Source organism: Giraffa tippelskirchi, chromosome 2 (assembly GCF_054371585.1).
Source record: "Giraffa tippelskirchi isolate mGirTip1 chromosome 2, T2T-mGirTip1v1.2.pri, whole genome shotgun sequence".
In the NCBI taxonomy this organism is placed as follows: domain Eukaryota; kingdom Metazoa; phylum Chordata; class Mammalia; order Artiodactyla; family Giraffidae; genus Giraffa; species Giraffa tippelskirchi.
In genome coordinates, this window is record NC_137276.1 from 130,837,074 (window position 1) to 130,860,951 (window position 23,878).

At 38.7% G+C, this 23,878-nt stretch overlaps 1 protein-coding gene across 6 annotated transcripts in view; it reads left to right on the top strand.

Moving 5' to 3' along the window:
- Window positions 1–23,878, top strand: part of PPM1L (protein phosphatase, Mg2+/Mn2+ dependent 1L) — a 318,376-nt gene that overhangs the window by 203,839 nt on the left and 90,659 nt on the right. For all 6 annotated transcript variants that reach the window (XM_081570723.1, XM_081570724.1, XM_081570725.1 and 3 more), the window contains one exon: window positions 21,852–22,026. In XM_081570723.1, coding sequence (XP_081426849.1) covers window positions 21,852–22,026 — 175 coding nt within the window. The remainder of the gene's footprint in view (window positions 1–21,851; window positions 22,027–23,878) is intronic.

The window sequence follows — 23,878 nt, forward strand, 5'->3', positions numbered from 1 at the left end:
ACCATGAAAAGAGGTTAAAATAGTTTTTCATCATTTAGACTGTAAAGTTGAGTTAAATGGGACATTCACTTATGTGGAGCTGTTCATTCCCTGATGGCACTTGTTAAATGAGGTATTACAGAATCGAGCTATCATTTATACAACTTTCATTTGAAAAATTACATAGGACACACATACATACATACACATATATATAAATTATATGTATATATAAATCTATATATAGAAAATTAGAGATACCAAAGGAACATTTCATACAAAGATGGGCTCGATAAAGGACAGAAATGGTATGGACCTAACAGAAGCAGAAGATATTAAGAAGAGGTGGCAAGAATACACAGAAGAACTGTACAAAAAAGATCTTCACGACCCAGATAATCACAATGGTGTGATCACTCACCTAGAGCCAGACATCCTGGAATGTGAAGTCAAGTGGGCCTTAGAAAGCATCACTACGAACAAAGCTAGCGCAGGTGATGGAATTCCAGTTGAGCTATTTCAAATCCTCAAAGGTGATGCTGTGAAAGTGCTGCACTCGATATGTCAGCAAATTTGGAAAACTCAGCAGTGGCCACAGGACTGGAAGAGGTCAGTCTTCGTTCCAATCCCAAAGAAAGGCAATGCCAAAGAATGCTCAAACTACCGCACAATTGCACTCATCTCACATGCTAGTAAAGTAATGCTCAAAATTCTCCAAGCCAGGCTTCAGCAATACGTGAACCGTGAACTTCCAGATGTTCAAGCTGGTTTTAGAAAAGGCAGAGGAACCAGAGATCAAATTGCCAATATCCACTGGATCATCGAAAAAGCAAGAGAGTTCCAGAAAAACATCTATTTCTGCTTTATTGACTATGCCAAAGCCTTTGACTGTGTGGATCACAATAAACTGTGGAAAATTCTGAAAGAGATGGGCATACCAGACCACCTGACCTGCTTCTTGAGAAGCCTGTATGCAGATCAGGAAGCAACAGTTAGAACTGGACATGGAACAACAGACTGGTTCCAAATAGGAAAAGGAGTACGTCAAGGCTGTATATTGTCACCCTGCTTATTTAACTTATATGCAGAGTACATCATGAGAAACGCTGGGCTGGAAGAAACACAAGCTGGAATCAAGATTGCCGGGAGAAATATCAATAACCTCAGATATGCGGATGACACCACCCTTATGGCAGAAAGTGAAGAAGAACTAAAGAGCCTCTTGATGAAGGTGAAAGAGGAGAGTGAAAAAGTTGGCTTAAAGCTCAACGTTCAGAAAACTAAGATCATGGCTTCTGGTCCCATCACTCCATGGGAAATAGATGGGGAAACAGTGGAAACAGTGTCAGACTTTATTTTTTGGGGCTCCATAATCACCGCTGATGGTGACTGCAGCCATGAAATTAAAAGACGCTTACTCCTTGGAAGGAAGGTTATGGTGAACCTAGATAGCATATTTAAAAGCAGAGACATTACTTTGCCAACAAAAGTCCGTCTAGTCAAGGCTATGCTTTTTCCAGTGGTCATGTATGGATGTGAGAGTTGGACGGTGAAGAAAGCTGAGCGCCGAAGTATTGATGCTTTTGAACTGTGGTGTTGGAGAAGACTCTTGAGAGTCCCTTGGACTGCAAGGAGATCCAATCAATCCATCCTAAAAGAGATCAATCCTGGGTGTTCATTGGAAGGTCTGATGTTGAAGCTGAAACTCCAATACTTTGGGCACCTCATGCGAAAGGTTGACTCGTTGGAAAAGACCCTAAGGCTGGGTAGGATTAGGGGCAGGAGGAGAAGGGGACGACAGAGGATGAGATGGTTGGATGGCATCACCGACTTGATGGACATGGGTTTGGGTAGACTCCGGGAGTTGGTGATGGACAGAGAGGCCTGGCGTGCTGCAATTCATGGTGTCGCAAAGAGTCAGACACGACTGAGCGACTGAACTGAACTGAATTGAATTTTCTCTTTAACTCAAGAACCGAAAAAAAGGGCCCTGAGAATTTATCTAGTTCTTTGAAAGGATACCATTAAACTATTAAGTTAAAATGTATTATATATAAAATTTTATTTTGTACATCTCTTGAAGGAAAGATTTCAGAGCCTCCAGCTCAATTTATAAATAGCTATTCAAAGTAGAAATGGCAAGCCACCTGTCTTCTAACACTCTATGCACCTTCAGTATTGAATTGCCTGGATGTGGACATATGATTTGTGTTAGACAAGAAAGCTTGGTTTATTGAGTGGGTGTCATAAGTCATATTGACTTATTTAATGACTTCTTTATCCTAGGGCATTCAGATCAATATGTTTTGAAGAAGAATCACAGGTACTACCTTGGGGAATAAAAGGCAATTAATAATTGAGTATTGTGAATGGCAAAGTTTATGTTTTTTTCTTGTCTGACAATTTCCATACTGATTTATGACATTTGGAAGTTGCTTGTTGCAATGATAAATCTTGAGGCGAGTCTCCATTGGGTATGGACTGTCTGGCTTTAGGACTAAAGATAAGACACTGCTCCATAGCAGATGGTTTTTGCTTGCCATTTAACAGCCCTCACTAAGCAATTCATTATTTTCTAAGGTTGAAGCAGCTGTGGATTACTATAATTATGAATTTATTATGTCTCTGCCAATCTACTATGAATCCTAGTTTAAACTTTACATGTGTCTTTGGAACCTTGTTCCTTTTCTCATGATTATGTGGTTCCCAACAAATGACAGTTCTGAGAATCCAAAGTTGTTTAAGTTAGTTTTTTATGTGGCATCCCCAGTTGCCCATTGTTTTTAGAATGCCTAGGGACATTTTCATTTTTCACGTTGAAGCAGCCACTCTTTATATTGTCTGGTTACATTTTTATCCACTCATTTCCTTTGAGGATTGCTGCAGGACTGTAATTTCCAATACTCTTTCTGACTTTTTAGGTTGTATGGTCAAGTGGAAAGCATTAGAATGCTTAAGAAATCTCTCTGGGATATTAGAATTTTAAATCACTTTGTTGGGTTCACAAAGCAAATCATATGTGCTTTTATTTTAGAACTAATCAAATTGTCTTCTGATTATCTGTTTAGTCATTTCTGTAACTAGGTTGTGAACTCTTTCATAGTAACAACTCTGTACGACTTATTTTCATATACCTGAAACCCAACACATTGTTCCATACATGAAATAATAAATATAAGTTAAACAATGTCAGTTGTATACACACACACACCTGCTGATTTTGCTTTAGTTTGATAATGCATCTATATCAGGGTTCAGTAAACTTTTTCTATAAAGAGTCATACAGTAAATATTTTAGGCTTTGTTTCACAAACTCTATCTCAATGGCTCAATGCTTCCCTTGAAGTTCAGAAGCAACCATAGACAATATGTGAACAATTGAGTGGGACCATGTTGCAATAAAACTTTATTCACAAAATAGGTGTTTTTACTGTAGTTTGTGACCCTTGATTTAGACCAAGGCTCATGAACACATTTCATCTCCTGTGCTAACTTTGGTTGATTGGTTGCTGCCTGGAGCACTGTATTGAGATGAATTCTCAGAGTATGTCTGGGCATAATGGCGAATAGTTCTTTAATTGATTAATATTGCCTCTCATAGGCATTATTTGGATTCTTCCTATATTTTAAGGACACTATGACCTGTGGAGATGATAGCCTTTATTTCTTTGCTTTGGGTGCTGGGGACTCAGATTTTAATTCATCACTAACAAATCAAAGGAAACTTAAGGCATATATTTTGTGTCTCAACTTTATCCCTGGGCTTCATTTCAACTTTACTATCTTTTTTTCTTAGTCTCAATTTCCTAAAATTTACCTACACAAAATATTTATGACACTGTAGACTTTGTTGAAGTGCAGAGGACTGTAGGAAATTTGCAGGGGCCCATCTGTAGAACATCTATAAGTATACCTACCTTTCAGGGTTGTTGTGAGAATTAAATAAAGTAATTTATATAAAGGACCAAACATAGTACCTGGCACACAATAAGTACTCAATAAGTGGTAGCTGTTAAATATATGCCTACTAAAGAGCTGGCCCAACCCACCTAGAAAGGCGAATTACATTACTTATGATTTTTTCAGCCCCTTCTCCTTGTTAGGTGGAAACACTAAAGATGGGAATACTCTCTCAATTACTCAGATTTTATCTTTCTGAGTCTCTGTGGGAAATACTAGGCCACACTATGCATTTGAGTCTTCTTTCCTACTCTTCTGTTTGTGGGGAAGTTTATGCATGGAATAGGATCATGCATCAACACAGAAGAATAATGACGTGGAGTGTGGAGTGGAAAGGCCATTTGGCTTCCTTCTTACCCTACTGAGATATACATTTCTTAAAAGAGAAAAGCTCATTTTAGTTTTATTCCTCTGAATTTGGGGGCAAAAATTTTACAGCTTGGGACAAATGATTCCAATCAAGTTACACTTATCAAATGATGCTAGTTTAGCTGACTTTTGAAAGAAATCACTTGTATAAGACACCCAGATATGTTATAGCTCTGAATATTTTTGTAAGAAGGTCAAAACTTGGTGTAAATTCAATGCTTGAGGGTAACCTGGAAGGAGAGCCGAGGGCCCTACCAGTGGCCTGAATTAAACAAAGAGAAGTGACAGTGTGAGAATGAGGTGAGGGAGAGAAAATAAACCACACTAGTTGCTCACTAGGCTTCCCTGGTGACTCAGAAGGTAGAGAATCTGCCTGCAATGTGGGAGACCCCGGTTCGATCCCCAGGTTGTGAAGATCCTCTGGAGAAGGACATGGCAACCCACTCCAGTATTCTTGCCTGGAAAATCCCATGGACAGAAGAGCTTGCTGGACTACAATCCATGAGGTCGCAGAGTTGGACACGACTGAGCAGCTAACACACACAGGTGCTCACTGGGCAGGCAGTATTTGTTGGGGCCTGATTATTGTTCTTCAGTTTAGATTTCCTATTTTTAATTTTATTTTTTTATTGGAGTATAGTTGACTTACAGTATCGTTAGTTTCAGGTGTACAGCAAAGTGAGTTATGCATATACATATGGCCACTCTTTTTTAGATTCTTTTTCCGTATAGGCCATTACAGAATATTGAGTAGAGTTCCTTGTGCTATACAGTAGGTCCTTATTAGTTATCTATTTTATATATTATTAATGTGTATATGTCAATCCCAATGTCCCAGTTTATCCTTCCCTTCCTCCTTCCTCCCCAATAACCCCAAATTTGCTCTCTATAGCTGTAACTCTATTTTTTTTGTAGATAAGTTTATTCGTACTCTTTTTTTAAAGATTTCACATGCAATTAATGTCATATTGTACACTTTTTTGTTAAGATTCCACATATAACTGGTATCATGTGGTATTTGTCTTTCTCTGACTTCACTCAGTATGACAGTCTCTGGGTCCATCCATGTTGCTGCAAGTGGCATTATTTCATTCTATTTTATGATTGAGTAATATTCCATTGTGGGCTTCCCAGGTGGCCCAGTGGTAAAAAATCCACCTGCCAATGCAGGAGACACAGGTTCGATCCCTGGGTTGGGAAGATCCCCTGGAGAAGGGAAGGGCAACCCACTGCAGTGTCCTTGCCTGGCAAATTCTGTGCACGGAAGAGCCTGGTGGGCTACAGTCAGTGGGTTCACAGACTCGAACATTACTGAGCACACACATAGCAGCACAATATTTCATTGTATATATGTGCCAGATCTTCTTTATCCATTCCTCTGTTGATGGACATCTAGGTTGCTTCCATGTCTTGGCTATTGTAAACAATACTGCGATGAACATTGGTGGGCGTGCATCCCTTCAAATTATGGCTTTCTCCAGATATACACACAGGAGTGGGATTGCTGGGTTGTATGGTAGTTGAATTATTCTTAGTTTTTTAAGGAATCTCCATACTGTTCTCCATAGTGGCTATACCAGTTTACATTCCCACTAACAATGTAGGAGGGTTCCCTTTTCTCCACACCGTCTCCAGCATTTGTTGTTTGTAGATAATTTTGATGATAGTCATTCCGATCAGTGTGAAGTAATCTCATTGTAGTTTTGATTTGCATTTCCCTAATAATTAATGATGTTTTAACTCAGATTCTTTATAAAAGCCATTTTAATGAAAAGAAATTCAGAAACTAATATCACCCCCCACAACAACAGAAAGTTTTTGCTGGTTTTTTTGGGGCAGGTGTAGTGAACACTGAGCCTGCCCTCGTGTTCCCCAACAGACCCTGTGACTGGTTATCTTAACATCTCAGAACACACGTCCATCTTGAAGGCCTGTATCCTATAAATTCAACTTTCATTCACCTGTGGCTCTCATTTATCCACATTTCGGCAAATTCCTATCAATAAAATAGACTGTGTGTCCCACCTGCATTGACCTCTTTTTCCTTCCTCATTCTGTGACCCTCCTTAGCTGTGACCTTCCTCATCATTTCTTAGATCTCCACTAAGTGTCACTCTCTCAGGAAACCTCTCTTTCCAGGCTGTTTCCATTGTTTTGTTAGATACTCTCAGAGAACCTTGTTCCTTTCCTTAGAGCACTTCTGCTTCTACAGGTTAAGTGATTATTTGGTGAATTCTTATCTCTCCACCAGATAATAAACTTCCTAAGGGCAGAGGCCTGTTGATGTGCACCCACCATTTATTCCTAGCAGCTGGCACAGTGCCTGGCACATAGTGGACCCTGAGGTATTCATCAAAAGGTTTAGTTCTACCCCACTACAGCTCGCCTGCCCATCCAGCTGTCATCTTGTGGAGCTGAAGTAGGACTTGGGAAAGGGTACATTTTTCTCTCAGCTATTTGCTCATTCAAATTTTAAAATGTCATTTTATATTTACACAAGCAGGTGCATTCACTGCTGAAATTATAGCTTTTCCATGCAATTAGGTATCCCATTTTCCTCTTGCTAAAATAAGATACCTTTCAAACTCTGTATGCAAAGTTCTGCAACAGTGCTGGAAATGATGATTTGCTTTCTTTTCTGCTGCATTTTGCTGCTCTTCCCCAGGCTTCCCAATTCCAGTAACCATCCCCAGCAGAGGTCAGCTCAGTGTTCTGATCATGCCCGGGCTCGGTCAAGAGGAAATCATGGTGTTTTCAAGGTGCTTTGCCACAGGTCATTCTGTGGCCTGTTTCACACAGCTTGCTGAGATCTGCTTGATTGCCCACAAGCTGTTGGAAAAGGGTTCCAGGTGCCGCTGCTATCAGAAGGACTCAAGGTCACTTAGCTTGCTTTAGGGAGGGCTAGCCTTTCAGAGGCTGAGCAGATTGGCCGTTCAATGGAGGAAAAAGAAAAGCCCATGGCACTGAGAGTAGACAGGCAGTGTGGGAATGTCACTGCACACTGTCAAGGTTATTACAAGTATTAAAAATACTTACTTGCCAAATTAAGTCCTGGGAGATGCAGAGGGCTCTTGTTGTGGAGAGTCTGGTACAACTCTGGATGTCCATAGAATGTGCTGTCTAACTTTGTGAAAATACATGTGACTAGGTGTTAAAAAATCAGAACTCTCAGGGGTAGATGCTGCGGGTTTCACTCCTCAGTAAGCTTGCTGAAATGTAGCACAAGCTTAAAAAGCAGATTCTGGGGTGCCTTCTGAAATACCTTGATTTACTGAATATGAAGCAGGAGCCTTATTATGCATGTTTAAGACACCCCCTTCCCTCTCCCAGGTGCTTCAGAAGCAGGTGGTTGGCCTACCACCCTTGAGAAATACCGATCAAGTCTAACCACATCATTTTATAGAAAAACTACAGCCCTGTACCTAGTGCCCTTCTCATGCATGCATGGATCTAATAAGCCTTCACTGTGACCTGATTCATGAACTTCATACTCGGATTCCTAAAATGGGGCTGTAGAGTGTACATGTGTGTGTACGTGTGGGTGTGCGTACGTGTTTAGGAAAAGGATTCACGGCTGTCATCAGATTTTCATTTAGGTTCAAAATTATACAAAAATAACAGGAAACAATTTCTTGGTTTGAGATACAACAAGCTTTGGTTCTGCCCAAAGCAGCTGTCCTGTCTCTGTGGAATTAAATAGGATTTGGTGCTTAAGAAATATAAAACAGTACAACATTGCTAGCCTATGACAAATGTCAGAGTGATAGAAACACAGGGAACCTGGTCCTTTTCTTCATGTTTGTGGTTATGCAGAATTATCACTCATAAGGTTCTAAGCCTAGTTTTAAAGCACCCCTTCCCCATCATTTTCTTCTGGCATCCCTGCACGGGGTTAGATGTCGGGGAAATCTTTGTATGTGAAAAACTTTTGTCCTCCCTGCTAGTTGCTCACAAACTAGTGAGGAGGCAAATAGATGGCTAGATGGAGACACTGTGAAGTGACTGAGAGCTGTAGGAGAGGTCTAATGCAGGACAGTGAGCCCTACTGAGGGAGCAGTGGCTTTTGTTCTAGAAGATACTTGTGCCGCATTAGCAATGCCTCCTATCTGAACAAGAAAACTTTTAAAATAATGTGCTGTAGATGTCACTGAATGCATTCTTTATTGATCAACGTGTGAAATGCAACAAATTATGTTTTCCTTCTCAGGTTAACCTCAAAATAGTTTTGATAGTTGGTCTTACAGGTGGAGCCAGTGGTGGTGAAGAGTAAATTAAACCTTCAAACATTAGAGATTTTTGTGTTTTCCTCCATACATGGTTAAATTTCAGAGTAGACAACGTTTGCCTTTCCTGACCTTCACTTGACAATTTTCCCTCTTATTTCCAGGAATTTCCCTGGGTGCTTTTCTGCTTCTCATTCCCCTTCACGCGTGCGTGCATGCTGTCATTTCAGTCGTGTCTGATTCTTTGCAACCCTATGGGCCGTAGCCCGCCAGGCTCCTCTGCCATGGGATTCTCCAGGCAAGAATACTGGAGTGGCTTGCCATTTCCTTTTCCAGGGATCTTCCCGACCAAGGGATAGAACACACATCTCTTATGTCTATCTGCATTGGCAGGCAGGTTTTTTACTACTAGCATCACCTGGGAAGCCCTCTCATTCCCCTTCCCTGTGTATAAAAATTTAATCAACGTGTCCACACTAAGACTGAACACTTCTTCCTATATTATTCTTCTTTAAAATATTTGCCTTTTGGGAAGGGGAAGAACTGATGTAAACCAGAGATTGAAAGTTGTAATGATAGAATTTCAGAGTTCAAAGCCAAAAGAGAAAATGATTTGGGGGCAGAGGTCCCTTTTGGGATCCTTAAATCACGTTACAGAAGACCAGATTCCTGGACAGAAAGATGGACCCTTATCCAATCCCCCTCTGCACATACAAAGAGCCTAAGTCTCATGCTGCTTTTGGAGACACTTCCCCCAAGCATGTCAGACTGGGGACATCCACTGACTGGCATCAGCCTTCAGCTTCCCTGCCACCATGGCCTCACCAGCTCTCTGGAGGTGCTCCCAAAAGAGCCTGATAGGAAGCCATGGGCAGGAGTCAGATGAGTTCCAAGAGGGGTCCTCCGGCCCTGTTGCCAGCCAAGGAGCATTTTGTCTCACTGTGCTTCGGCTGCCTCCCTGAGGGACTGCTGTATTGTCATAGCTACAGAGTTGTTTTTGATAAATTGTTCATGAGTGTTTTATAATTCATTTGTAACAGTTGGTCCCATTGGCTTCCTGAATCACCAAGGACATCTTTTGGTTAGCATTATGCATGGAACTTTCTAGAATACACTTGAATAGTGCTCACAGAAGTTAAATTTTCCTCAGGCTTTCTAGCCCCAACATTCTGAAATGAAAGGGAATTTTATCAGTAATTAACCATAATTTCCTTTGAAATAGGAAACATTTTCCAGTCTGTAAACATTTTTCTTCTATAGATCTCAAGTATTATAGAGTATGAAACTATTTATTATGTCTTTTTATAACTGCTGAAGAGATAGGAACTCACCTATTACACAGATTTAAGAAGACCACTCTAGCTGGATTCTGCTTATTTTCTTAACAGATCTATAAAAAACAACAACAAAAAAAAAAACCTCTACTGGCTGGCTGTTTTCATGTTGCCATCTCTCAGGAGAACTTCAATGTGTGTATGTGCTTTAAGAAAATAGAAAGAAGGAACTAGTATAGTCATGGAACTAGTACAGTGTGACCTGTTCCCCTGACTCTTGAATATGTGTGGTAACTGAGATCCAGTTTGTTAATCATTGCTTTGGTAGTAGTAGTGGTGAAATAACCTCCACTTTATTCTTTAGACTGTAAAGAGATGTATTTTTAACCCCTTAGAGTATGAATGTAGATTTGACCAAGATAATAAGCTTAGGAAAATGGACCACATGGCTAAACAGTATTTGATACCTTATTGTGATTTATATATGTATGTGTATACATATTTCAAAACATCCTATATAAAAAACATCCATCTGTCATCAGGGAAGCCATCCTTCAGGAGATGGAGTTTGCGTTACATTTTCACACTATGGTAAGCTTGGCACTACCATATGACTATGCCTCAGATTACATATGAGTCAGATGACTGATAGTTATTTATCAAAGTTTTGTCACTTGAGGAACCCCAGAGGAATTGTCCTGAAAAACATATAACTTAGCTGTCATCATTTTAATATTTAAAATCAATGAAAAATTCAATTTCAATAGTAAGTAGGTTAGATTATATGGCTCCATGTCCCTAATATACTGAGTCACCCTCTGTGGTCATTTTGCCACCCGGCTGACTAGCATTGCAGGTCCACAGCTTTGGTTTTCCAGGGCAATTGCAAATCTCCATAATAAGCATAGGGTAACCTTTACATACTTCAGGTTTAAGCCTGAGACTTTTTCCTGATGCTGTGTGTCTAGAAGGAATCATATTTGCCTCCTTGAGGCATAATTATGAATTCAGAAATGCAAGATGGTCCTGTGAAAGATGGTTTTCTTATTTAAATAACCCCTCCAGGTTAGAAGTGGCAAAGACTAAAAATGGCAAGAAATGATGCTCTTGGCAGGCAAGAGAAAGGAACAACTCCCTTGCCTTCTGTCCTCTTCTGGTGGACAAGGACACTCACTCTGATGTTATTTTGAACTGCCTGCAGCCAAAGAGCTGTTGTCAAGTGTTAATGATATGTTCCCCCAAGAAAGATGGATGCCAAGGTGGACCTAAGTAAATTCACCTGTGGTCCGTGCTGGCTGCTGCCAACTCAGCACATGCACGCTCATCTCCCTTCAAGGGCAGGGCAACCTTGTCTGCAATAAAAATATTACTCCCTTCTTTCTCTGTCTTCCTGTGGCACGAATTTTGAAGCATCTCCTTTATCTGCTGAATACGTAAGCCGTCATCCCTGAGTTACTGTTCCTAAAATTCATCTCTTTTCTACTCAGCATTTACAGAATTGATCCCCCACTTTTACTTCCCTTGTGTGTCATCCTCAGTGTCAAAGTCTTCCTCTCCCCAGAGGGTCACTGCTCAGATGGCCTCAGAGCCAGAGATAAGACCTTATTGTGTGGGGGATTAGTGTGTACTTTACCCTTAGCATGGGTCCAAGGATCAGCCCCTTTGCTTTAGTCTCCTTTTGATCCAGTCTTAAAAGCCTGTGTCCATCCATGATTGACACTCCTATCAACAGTAGCAGTGTGTGTTCCAAAGCAGGCATACACGCTATGTAAATATAAACTGAAAGGCACTGCCATCAATTATTGGTTCCATTCATTTCAGTGGAGCTTGAGGATGTGTCTCTGCCAAATTACAGTGTGTGTGTGTGCACATATATACATTAAATAAAATGAAAGGGGAAGGATAATTTATAAAATTGGATAATTTGAAAGATAGTAAAATTCTAGAACTTCTTTTTATTTGTTTTATCTTGGCAAAGCACAGTTGTATCATCCTTGAGGCAAAAGTGGCCATTTCTTCTTAAGATGAATTTCCAGGTTTTGCAATCTTAGAATCTCATCTGTTGGTTTTTCAAAGTTGCTTAAAATTGGGTCTTTACATCAGGATCCTCATTTACAACACAACTCACTACACAGTTAATGATAAAATCCATTCCTTGGCTTTGAAAATATCTTCTAAGTGAGAATTTATTGAGTTTGAATACCACATTTCCTTTAAATACTATACCTATTTTTTTAAATGTAAAATTGCATTTCGTATATAGGTCTTAGACTTGGTCGTAAAAGAGAACATTCGATTTAAAAGAAGGTTTCCCACATCATTGAAATATGCAGTATTAAATAAAAATTGTAAGGCATATTTCCATAGTTAAGGGCATCAGAGGCCTATTTTTATTTTATATCTATTAAAGTTAAAATGAATAGTAACTTGCCCTTTGCAGATTTCTAGAGAAAAATCCTAAAAGTGATTTGAACATAGTTCTGATTTACTCATGATCTTTCTCTAATGGAGGCTGTATTAGAATAGAATTCGATATCACTTAATATCTTCTTGAAAATAGCTTTTGCCTCTCTGAAACTTGTAACCAAAATCATTAGTCTGATATTTTTCTTTGGAGTTTTCTAAAATAAGTCTAATACTTTTCCTCCTGGAGGTTTTTCTTTTTTAGGGAGTGGTAGATATTCTGTAAAATACAGAGGTGGACCATTTTCAGGCTTACAGTTAAATGTTCAAAGTAAATTTAATGTTCACTTTACTCTGTTTTCCCATTATATTCAATAGCATCTCCATCATCTTTAGCTTCCAGTTTTGCAACATTGAGGCCATTTTATGGGTTTTTCTTTTCCATGAGTCACCAAGCTTTGCTTCTGTGCTCTCATTCTCTGCTTAAGGGCTTTAGCCTAGCCTGGGGCTGCTTTACCCTACAAAGAAAGGGACTACAGTAGGCGTTGTCTTCTTTGTAAAATACGATTTTTTTTTCTTTTCTGGTTCAAAAGTGTTTGGTGATTCCTGCTCCAATCCACCACTCACTGTATACCAAGGATAAATTAGTTAACCTCTCTGAGTCTGTTTCCTCATCTATAAAAACCAGTAAGGGTTGTTGTAAGGATGAAATAAGCAAATACGTGTGAAGCATTCAACACAGTGCTTGGCACACAGAAAATAGTCAATCATTTTTCTGTTTTTTATTTTAGAAAATTTGGAAAATGAAGAAAACTGCATAGAGAAATATCAACCAAACTCTTAGAGTCTGAGATAACTAATGATACACGTTAATGTAATTCAGCCATTTCCCCCTCACATGTGTAGTAAGCAAACTGCTTTGTAATCTGTTTTTCATTATGAATATTTTCTCACAGTATTCTTTCATAACATGGTTTTTAATAATAGCTGCATTGTATTCCATTTCTCAGCTATCCCATAATGTAATCAACCAATTTCTAGACAGACTTTCATTATCTTGAATAATACTTTGATAAACATGTTTGCTACACAGCTCTTTATGCTCATCTTTAACTTTTTCTTAAATTCTTGGAAGGACAATTACTAAGTTAAAAGTGTGAACTACTTTAAAGTTTTGGTTCCACTTTTTCATTTTTTGTCCAAAAAGATTGTCTGATTTATATTCCAATCATAGTGTAGAAGGCCAGTCTTCTTTTACTTAAGGCTTTTTGTCTCCTTGCTTTAATCGTTTTTCTGTTTCAATGCATTGTTAACTCAATTTCAAGCACATTCTTCCTCAAACAAGATTTGATCATTTATTCACTCTTTTTGATGTTTTGGTGGTTTCTTCTTACTAACCTCTACAAATCAAAACTCCCTGGTTTAACAGGGGGTTAAAACTTGTTCACCTGCCAGCTGTCTCATACTCCTACTTTCATCAACTTCTTTTACTACTTTTCCCCACGAAGTCACATTCACTACATTATAGATTGTTTTTCTTTCCTCCAACAAAAGTTTCTAACCTCGAAACTGATCCTTAAACTCCATCAGCATGATTTCCTGATTCTTTTTCTTGTGCCCTCTGTAATTTCTCTCCCTAAAGGCTGATCGGCACTTACCATAGCTCATATGTTAAACAAATGGTAATTTATCTCAAGATTCACGTCTGTTTTTGTATTGGTTTGTAAAATACGTTTTTCCAGTATTTCACCAGTGTGTTGTTTGCATGTTAAAACTGCAGGTTTGTGGCAGAGGTTTGTTCTCCCAGCTGTGTCAAATCTAATGTGCTTCATTCAGCAGACACTCAATTAATTAGAATAGCTGGCTGACAGGTTTTCTTTTTAAGATGAACTGTGAAGCATTTAGCAGCTTTTAAAATACACTAGTTTTTTTTTTTTTTTTGCACACTCCTCCCCATCCCCTGCAAAATGATTTCATAGACATTGGTTATTTCTAAAGAACACACAGCTGTTAGAGTTAGTAGTGTTTTTGCATAATGACCAGTAGGAGCATTCTACCTAGTAGGTTCCCAGAATTTAGATCCTTAATTGTTCTGCTTCTTTTATCTTTTTCATTCATTGAGTCTTTTTACAGGGTTTACTCCAGCCTTTTACTGTCTTCCAGAATGAAGTTGGCATGGGTAATAAAAATGTATGCAAATTCTGTAAGAAGGGGTTTTGGGCACCTTTTGTGTGTGGCCTCAAAACTTTTAGCCCATCTTTTTATTCCACCATCTTCCTAGTTATAACCGAATGAACCCATGAACCTGTATTGTCCCCTTTCTGCCCTGAGGTTTCTCTGCCCCCTCCTGAGGTATGTTTGGGAACCTACTCTGCAGTTCAAATAAGCAAAACCTGAGTGTCCGGGCTGCATTAACACCCCCTAAGGCAACCCTTCACTCAGGAACACTATCCTGAGGTACTCTACGTGATTGCTCAGAGAGCCCCTAGCAGAACTGAGTTCATTCCCAAATGAAGAAAGAAAGGCAAGAATGGAGAAGATCAAACAGCTATGGAGAGGACGTTGTTAAGTAGAGCTTCATATGCGGCTTGGTGTATGAAGTACATAACTGACCATGTTGGCATGTGGATGATGTTGTGGATTTAAGTTGTTTACTTCCTAAAATAATGGCCCCAATAATAATTAAAGACTAAGTGTAGTTCCATTTGCCAGTAGAAGACCACACCTTTCTTGAGTCATGAAAGAAAGTTCTGATTACAAACAAAGAATGATGAATTGTCTGGAAGTTTTCTCAGAAAGCTATCTCAAAGTCCCTGATTCTTGGATATGGTAAAGATATTAAGCTTCTGTGGTACAGAGCACTGAACTTGGTGCTGGGGGAGTACAAGGATGTGTAAGATATAGTCTTAAGATCAGCCAAACTGGGGAGCTACCTGTACCTCTATAAATACTTGAAAGACTATTGGCTGCTATTAGGTGGGTTCACTAACAGAATTTATAACATTTGAGCCGACTTTGAAGGATGTGAAGGACCAGCCAGATCCATAATCTACCTGTGTGCTGTGCTTAGTCACTCAGTCGTGTCTGACTCTTTGCAACCCTATGGACTGTAGCCCGTCCATGGGGATTCTCCAGGCAAGAATACTGGAGTGGGTTGCCGTGCCCTCCTCTGGGGGATCTTCCCAACAACCCAGGGGTCAAACCCAGGTCTCCCACATTGCAGGCGGTTTCTTTACCATCTGAGCCACCAGGGAAACCCAAGAATACTGGAGCGGGTAGCCTATCCCTTCTCCAGGGGAACTTCCCGATCTAGGAATCAAACTGGGGTCTCCTGAATTGCAGGCGGATTTTCTACCAGCTAAGGTACCAGGGAAGCCCATATTCTGCCTGCTTTCGCTCAAAGTTATTGTGAAGACACAGAATGATAGCAAGCTAAATTGCTGAGAAAAGAATAAAGTACCACACAAATGCAAGACTCAAGATTGTAACAAAGTACTATTTCTGGAATAGTTAATTTATGAGAATATTCAGTTTAGGACTTAAGCTTCTAGTAGCACTTATCAATGATGAAAGAACAGATAAGTAATCCTATTTTTTTATTTTGTTTTTCACTTCACTTTTAGAATTCCAGTGAAAGTTTAAAATTTAAGCTGCTCTTTGTACTATTGTGCAATAATTACAGTCTCAGTTAATAACACGAACACCTGTTTTTTTATTGAGGTATAATTGACTTGTTAGTTTCATGCCTATAACATAATGATTCAATATTTGTGTATATTGTGAAATGATCACCACAGTAAGGTCTAGTTAATCACACATGGTTATGCATATTTTTCTTTTGATGAAAACATTTAAAATCTGTTTTCTTATCAACTTGCAACAATGCAACACAGCATTATTAACTGTAGTCACCATGCTGTACCTTATAACCTCAGGACTTATTTTATAAGTGGAGGTTTGGTATCTTTTGACTACTTTCACCCATTTTGCTCACCTCTGGCAACCACCAATCTGTTCTCTGTATCTATGCATTTGGTTTTTGTGTTTTTGCTTTTCACATGTGAGATCGTGTGGTATTTTTATGACAGCCAGCCTACTTTTTAGCATAGGTTTTTGCTAGAAAGTTAGGTTTTAACTGACATTTGAATGCACTTGGAGAATCACCTCTGTGTAAAGGTGATTTCTTGAAATATCTTGAAAGAAGCTAATATTTTGCTAGAGTTGTTTCTTTCTGTTCTTCTTAAAAATCGTTCCCAGTGGAAAGAACTCTCTACAGTAGTCCCTGAGCGTCCACAGAGGATTAGTTCCAGGACCCTCTCAGATGCCAAAATCCAAGTCACTCAAGCTGCATATAAAAAGGTGTAGTATTTACATATAACCTATGCATGTGCTTTAAATCATCTGTAGATCACTTATAATACCTAATACAATGTAAATGCTACGTAAATAGTTGTTAGATACAGTGTAAATCCTATGTAAACAGTTGCTGGTATGGAAGATTCAATTTTTGCCTTATGGAATTTTCTGAATTTTTTTTTTAATTTTTAAAAATTGAAGTATAGTTAACACACAACATTATGTTAGTTTCAGGTGTCCAACATAGTCATTTGATAATTAAATGTATTACAAAATGATCCCCACAGTAAGTCCAGTAACCATCTGTCACCACACAAAATTATTAGTGTTATCCACTACAATCATGCTCTGAGATATTGCAGGTTTGGTTCCAGACCACTGAAATAAAGCTAATATTGCAATAAAGTGAACCACACAATTTTTTTTGGTTTCTGAATGCATATAAAAGTTATTATAGTCTATTAAGTGTACAGTGGCATTATGTTTTAAGAAAGTACAATGTACATACCCTTTATTATAAAAATGTTGTTGTTCAACTGCTCAATCATGTCTGACTCTTTGTGATCCCATGGACTGCAGCACCCAGGCTTCCCTGTCCTTCAGCATCTCCTGGAGCTTGCTCAAACTCATGTCCATTGAGTCGGTGATGCCATCCAACCATCTCTTGTTCTGTTGTCCCCTTCTCCTCCTCCCTTCAATCTTTCCCAGCATCAGGGTCTTTTCTAATGAGTTGGCTTTTTGCATCATGTGGCCAAAGTATTGGAGCTTCAGCTTCAGCATCAGTCCTTCAAATGAATATTCAGTACTGATTTCCTTTAGGACTGACTGGTTTGATCTCCTTGTAGTCCAAGGGACTCTCAAGAGTCTTCTCCAACACCACAGTTCAAAATCATCAATTCTTCGGTGCTCAGCCTTCTTTATGATCCAACTCTCAGATCTATACATGACTACTGGAAAAACCATAGCTTTGACTAAATGGACCTTTGTCGGCAAAGTAATTAAAAAATACTGTATTGCTAAAAATTGCTGACCGTATCTTACAATGTAGGGCTGCCACAAACTTTCAATTAAAAAAAAAAAGCAGTACATGATAGCACAGTAAAACAAGGAATATCTATATATTCTTTATGCTGTATAGTACATCTCCGTGATTTATTTATTTTATAACTTGAAGTTTGCACCTCTTAATCCCCTTTACCTATTTCACCTAACCTCCCACTCTGTCTCCTCCAGTTCATTATCCATGAGTTTGTTTTTCTCTTCTTTGGTTTGTTGATTTGTTTTTTAGATTTCACATGTGAATGAGATCACATAGTATTTGTCTTTCTCTGCCTAATTTATTTCACTTAGCATAATACCATTTTGCTGCGAATAGCAAGATTTTATTCTTTTTCATGACCGAGTTATATTCCTTTGCACATATATACCACATCTTCTTTTATCCATTCTTTTATCAATGAACTTCTAGTTTATTTCCATATCTTGGCTGTGCTTCCCTGGTGGCTCAGATGGTAAAGAATCTGCCTGCAAGGCAGATGACCTGGGTTTGATCCCATGGACAGAGGAGCCTGGTGGGCTACAGTGGATGGGGTTGCAAAGAGTTGGACCCAACCGAGTGACTAACACACACACAAATACCAAGACAGGCTGCTGGAACTGTCCCTATGGTTGTGTGGAATTTGTCCGTGATCCAACAGACATTTTTAGGTTGCTTCCATATCTTGGCTATAGTAAATAGTACTGCACTGAACATGTGGCTGTTTTTGAGTTAGTGGGTTTTTTCTCCCCTTGGTTAAATACTCAGAAGTGGAATTTCTAGATTGTTTGGTAGTTTTTTAATAGTATTTTTAAGTTAATTTATTGTTTTATCTTTGGCTGCACTGGGTGTTCATTGTTGTGTACAAGCTTTTCTCTAATTGCAGCAAGTGGGGGCTACTGTCTAGTTGTGGTGCACAGGCTTCTCATTGCAGTGGCTTCTCTGGTTGTGGAGCATGGACTCTAGGCATTCAGGCTTCAGTAGTTGCAGCACACAGACTTAATTGCCCTGCAGCCTGTGGGATCTTCATGGACCAGGGATGGAACCCATGTCCCCTGCATTGCAAGGTGGACTCTTAACCACTGGACCACCAGGAAGCCTGCTGCTGCTGCTGCTAAGTCACTTCAGTTGTGTCCGACTCTGTGTGACCCCATAGATGGCAGCCCACCAGGCTCCCCTGTCCCTGGGATTCTCCAGGCAAGAATACTGGAGTGGGTTGCCATTTCCTTCTCCAATGCACGAAAGTGAAAAGTGAAAGTGAAGTCACTCAGTCGTGTCTGACTCTTCGTGACCCCGTGGACTGCAGCCTGCCAGGCTCCTCCGTCCATGGGATTTTCCAGGCAAGAGTACTGGAGTGGGGTGCCATTGCCTTCTCTGCCAGGAAGCCTAGTGGTTCTATTTTTAATTTTAAAGGAACCTTCATGTTGTTTTCCATAGTGGGTACACCAACTTACACTCCAGCCAATAGTGCTCAAGTGTTCCCTTTTCTCCATATTCTCACCAGCGCTTGTTATTTGTTGTCTTTTTGACAACAGCCATTCTGACAGGTGTGCGGTGATAGCTCATTTTGATTTTGATTTGCGTTTTCCTGATGATTAGTGACTTTGAGCAACTTTTCATGTGTCTGTTAGCCAGCCATCTGTATGTCTTCTTTGGAGAAATGTCCATTCAGCTTCTCTGCCCATTTTTTAAATGGATTTAAAAAAAATTGAATTGTGTGACTTCTTTATATAATTTGGATAATAACCCTTATCAGATCCACCATTTACAAATATCTTCTCCTGTTCAGTAGATTGTCTTTTTGTTTTGTTGATGGTTTCCTTTGCTATGCAAAAGCTTTCTAGTTTGATGTAGTTTTACATTTGTTTGTTTGTGCTTTTGTTTCCCTGGCCTGAGGAGACAGACCCCAAAAAAATATTGCTAAGATCCGTGTCAGAGACCATACTGACTGTGTTTTCTCCTAAGGGTTTTATGGTCTCAGGCCTTGAAGTCTGTAATCCATTTTGAATTCATTATTGTATATGGTGTAAGACAACGGTTCTCTTGCTGTGGGCATGCTGGTGCTGGGGCTGGCCGTAAGGCCTGGTTGCCACTGTTGCAAATGTTCTGGTATGACCCCTAGGGTGAGACCCACTGTGGGGGTATGCTGGTGCCCGCCAAGGGTGTCTAGTCGGGCTGACAAGTTTGTGGGCCATGTTGGAGGGGCCCTGGTGCTGGCCGAGGGCGCTCACCCGGACTGGTGGGACAGGCTTTTTCCATATATTTTCTACCTGCAGCTGATTGAATCTACAGATTTGGAACCTGTAGATACAGAGGGCTGACTGTCCATGAAATGATACTGTTTTAGAAATGAAATGCCAAAATTTAACTCCACTTTAGTAAAAATATTGGCTCTGTTCCAAGACCTATGTCACGATTTTAATTAGAAGAGTATATCAGTGGACACAAAGGGAAGAAAATGTGTGGTTTGCTTTCAGTAAAACTGAGTACACCAATACTTCTCCAGCGTGCATTATGGAATTATTTCTTGTACCTCATAGATATTTCCAAGGGAAAAAAATCAAAGACACGTGTTAACACTGAATAGCAAGGTAATGTGAATTTTGAAATAGTTGTTCTGCAGTGTGTTTCTTCATTTCCCATTGTCAGAAAATTGTTATTAAATTCTAGAGTTAAATATGTTGTACTAATGTGCTGAGTCCATTTACATTTTATGGAATAATTGTATTTGTTCTGCACTAGCTAGCTGGCAGAGAAAATGAGTGGTGTTTGGTGATATTTTAAAGTTGTAATTTCATCAGCAACCGACTTAGAGGATCTAAATATAAATCTGGAAATGAAGTGTTGTGTGCTGTATTTGGCTGCTCTGAAGACTGAAATATAGCTTTTCCCACCACTTCCTGGTGGGTTTTTCCTGAGAGTCAGTTGTCGTTCTTCTGACAAGTTTTTTTTTCATCCTAAATTGTGCTAACCTTTAGAAGGAAAACTACAAAAGTTACCCCCAAAAAAACATATTTTAAAAATAATGTTTTTAATTACAGGAATTTTAAAAAAAATATGTAAATGTGTCTTTACCTTATTCTGGGCCCATACCCCAGAGACTATACTGTTTAACAATTTCTCTTATTTTAGTTTTCTAGTAATTGTGAATATAATTGTAAATTATATATATATATATATATATGCCTTAATTTATTTTATCAACTTTAGACCCTCTATGTATGATGCAGGACTGGCTGTAAGAAGATGCCAAAACTCTTGGCATTCTCAAGAGATGTGTTTTAAGAATTTAAGAACTCAGTTTTTCTGAGTCATACATGCTGCTCTATTACTTAATTTCTCCCCTGAAGTTCTACTTAACTTTAACTGTGATTCTCAGCTGGAAGGGAGAAAAATGTGCTTTGGCCTCAGTCCAGCAGAAGAATGTATCAGAATCTTTGGGAAGGTCTTTTTCAGATGTCTTCCTTCCTACCTCTTACTTGGTTGAAAGTCATTGTGTATAATTTTGGGTGTCACTAGTTGAGAGTTTATTATGCAGATAGTCCAGAACCAGGAAAAAAAGTTCAGAATAATATATATATATATATAATATATATTTGTATTATTTATATATAATAAAATATATGTTTATATGTTTTATAACTATATATATATATATATAAAGGCCAAGATATTTTAGTGGTAAACAGTTCTTTGTTCAGGCTGAGGCATCATTGTTTTAGATATCTTCATTTTCTGTTTCTCCTATTATTCCATTATTAACCCTAGCAGAGGCCTTTCCTTTTTATTTGCTTCACAAGAGTTCCTGCCTAAGCATTAATGAGCAGAGAACAAGAAAGCAAAGCAGAGATGTGGATGCCACAGCATGGTAGGGCTTGCTGCTCAGATGAGTTAGTAGCTTCTGAGTTCTAGACAAGGGTGAGTCAGATTATCTCCAGTAGAATTACTATCACTGGGCCTTCCAGGTTCAGTGGAATAGTTGAAACTCTGAGGTCTCACTCCATAAATGCCAGTCCGCATCTTTTATACCTATAAACCTGATGGAAAACTCTTAACAGTCTGTGATTTTGTGTATTAGGCACCTTAACTTGGTACCGTGGAGTCTAAAAATGACAACAACAGTGACAAGGACGTGTTTGTATAAAGAGCTGGTTCCACAGTACTCTTGAGTTCTCACTACAGCACCTAAGGGGAAGTGAAAAACCTAAGATGAGAAATACTAATGGGGTTCTCTATTTGTTTTATCTGCAGACAGCAGCTGAATATGTAAAATCTCGACTCCCAGAGGCCCTTAAACAGCATCTTCAAGACTACGAGAAAGACAAAGAAAATAGTGTATTGTCTTACCAGACCATCCTTGAACAGCAGATTCTATCAATTGACCGAGAAATGCTAGAAAAATTGACTGTATCCTATGATGAAGCAGGTATGTTGGTTTTTAATACGTACACACACATACGTGCATGCACACATACAATGTTTTCTTCCTAAAGAAATTTGTTTTTAGATTTTGGTTACATTTAGGTCCTTTTCTTTGATAGAAGATGAAGGGTAGACTGGATTCAAAGTTATATAACATGGATTAGCAATAAGTTTCATCTCTGAAGTTTTACTATCAAAGACTTTAATCAAGAGATTTCTAAAAATGGCTCTTAAATATCAAATCCTGTTAAAATTTTTTGCTCTTTTTTAAATGGAATTTTTCTGGCCTTTTATCAGCCATGTGCTTCTACTGATTTAATCTTTTAAAGTGTCACTTCAATTTTAGATGTGAGCTGAAAACTTTTACATCCAATAATCCAAGAACTGTTAGTTGCTTCAAGTATGATTTTTTAATTTCAGAAATTTTCTTTTCTAAAGAGGTATCATTTTTTCCCCTAAAGTTTCAAGCTGAACTTGACTTTCTTTTCCTTTAGCTCCTCAGTTGAATCCTAGCCCCTAACACCACACTGGACACTTTGGTTTACTGCCTTCTGTAAGTTCATATTATCCAAAAGAGCTTTTTAATGAAGGAACTTATTAGTGAAGGCCTAGATTGACCTCCCTTGTAATACCATTTTATGTATTACATGATCTGTCAGCTAAAACCTAATTGTAGTGAAACCAGTGCCATATTACTTGGAATTATTAAAATCTTTGATAAAACTAAACTTATTCAGGAGGAATATCTTGATTAAAATGATCATACCATCTCTGCATCCCACCCTCCCACAAAATGAATTAAGAAGTATGGGAAAATAGGTTTCTAATGGTCAAACACTAGTAGTATTAATCCCCTTTTTAATACCAACATCTTCTGTTTTTATTTCTACAAAGGAATTGTTATTATGCATCTTATTTTCTTTCACACAATCTAAAGAGTCTCAGTGCTGACATTCTTAACATTTGATTTCAAGCTTCCATAGCAAACAGAAAAGCAAACCTTTAAAAAAAAAAAATTTCTGCACATGCCTAACCACCGATGCACCTTTTGTGGTGATTAAGCTGTCCACATTTTCATTCAGACTTCTAACCTGTTTATATTCACAGGGTAGATACACATGTCTAGGCTCGCCCAGGACATCACTACTCTCTCTGATTCTTCTTTGCTTTATTGATTGTGTGAAAGACACGGTGACTTTCTTCTGCCTGTTGGGCTTTTAGTTACTCAGCCTGTGTATTTGTCTTGTTTTTAACATTCTTCTCTTTGGAATGTTCAGTCATCTCCTCTCTCACCCTATTGGAGTAACGTAAGGCTATGACCAGCCCTCTCAAAATAATTTTTAAAGTTTCAAGCTTCTCAGAGATTATAGAACTCAAATAGTCCATCTGCTTCCTGTCCCCATAACCATTTTTTAAATTTTATTTGAAGTATAGATGATTTAAATATTGGATTAATTTCTGCCGTACAGCAAAGTGATTGTGTTATATGTATATATATATTCTTTTTCATATTCATTTCCATTATGGTTTATCACAGGAAATTGATTATAGTACCCTGTGCTACATAGTAGGACCTAGATCTATCTCTGTATATACTAGTTTGCATCAACTATTTCCAAACCCTCAGTTCATTCAATCCCTTCTCCCTCCCCCTTGGCAACCACAAGTCTGTTCTCTAAGTCTGTGAGTCTGTTTCTGTTTCATAAATAGGTTCATTTGTGTCATATTTTAGATTCCACATATGAGTGATATCGTATGCTATTTGTCTTTTTCTGACTTACTTCATTTAGTATGATAATCTCTAGGTCCATTAATGTTACTAAAATGGCATTGTTTTGTTTTTTTATGGCTGAGTA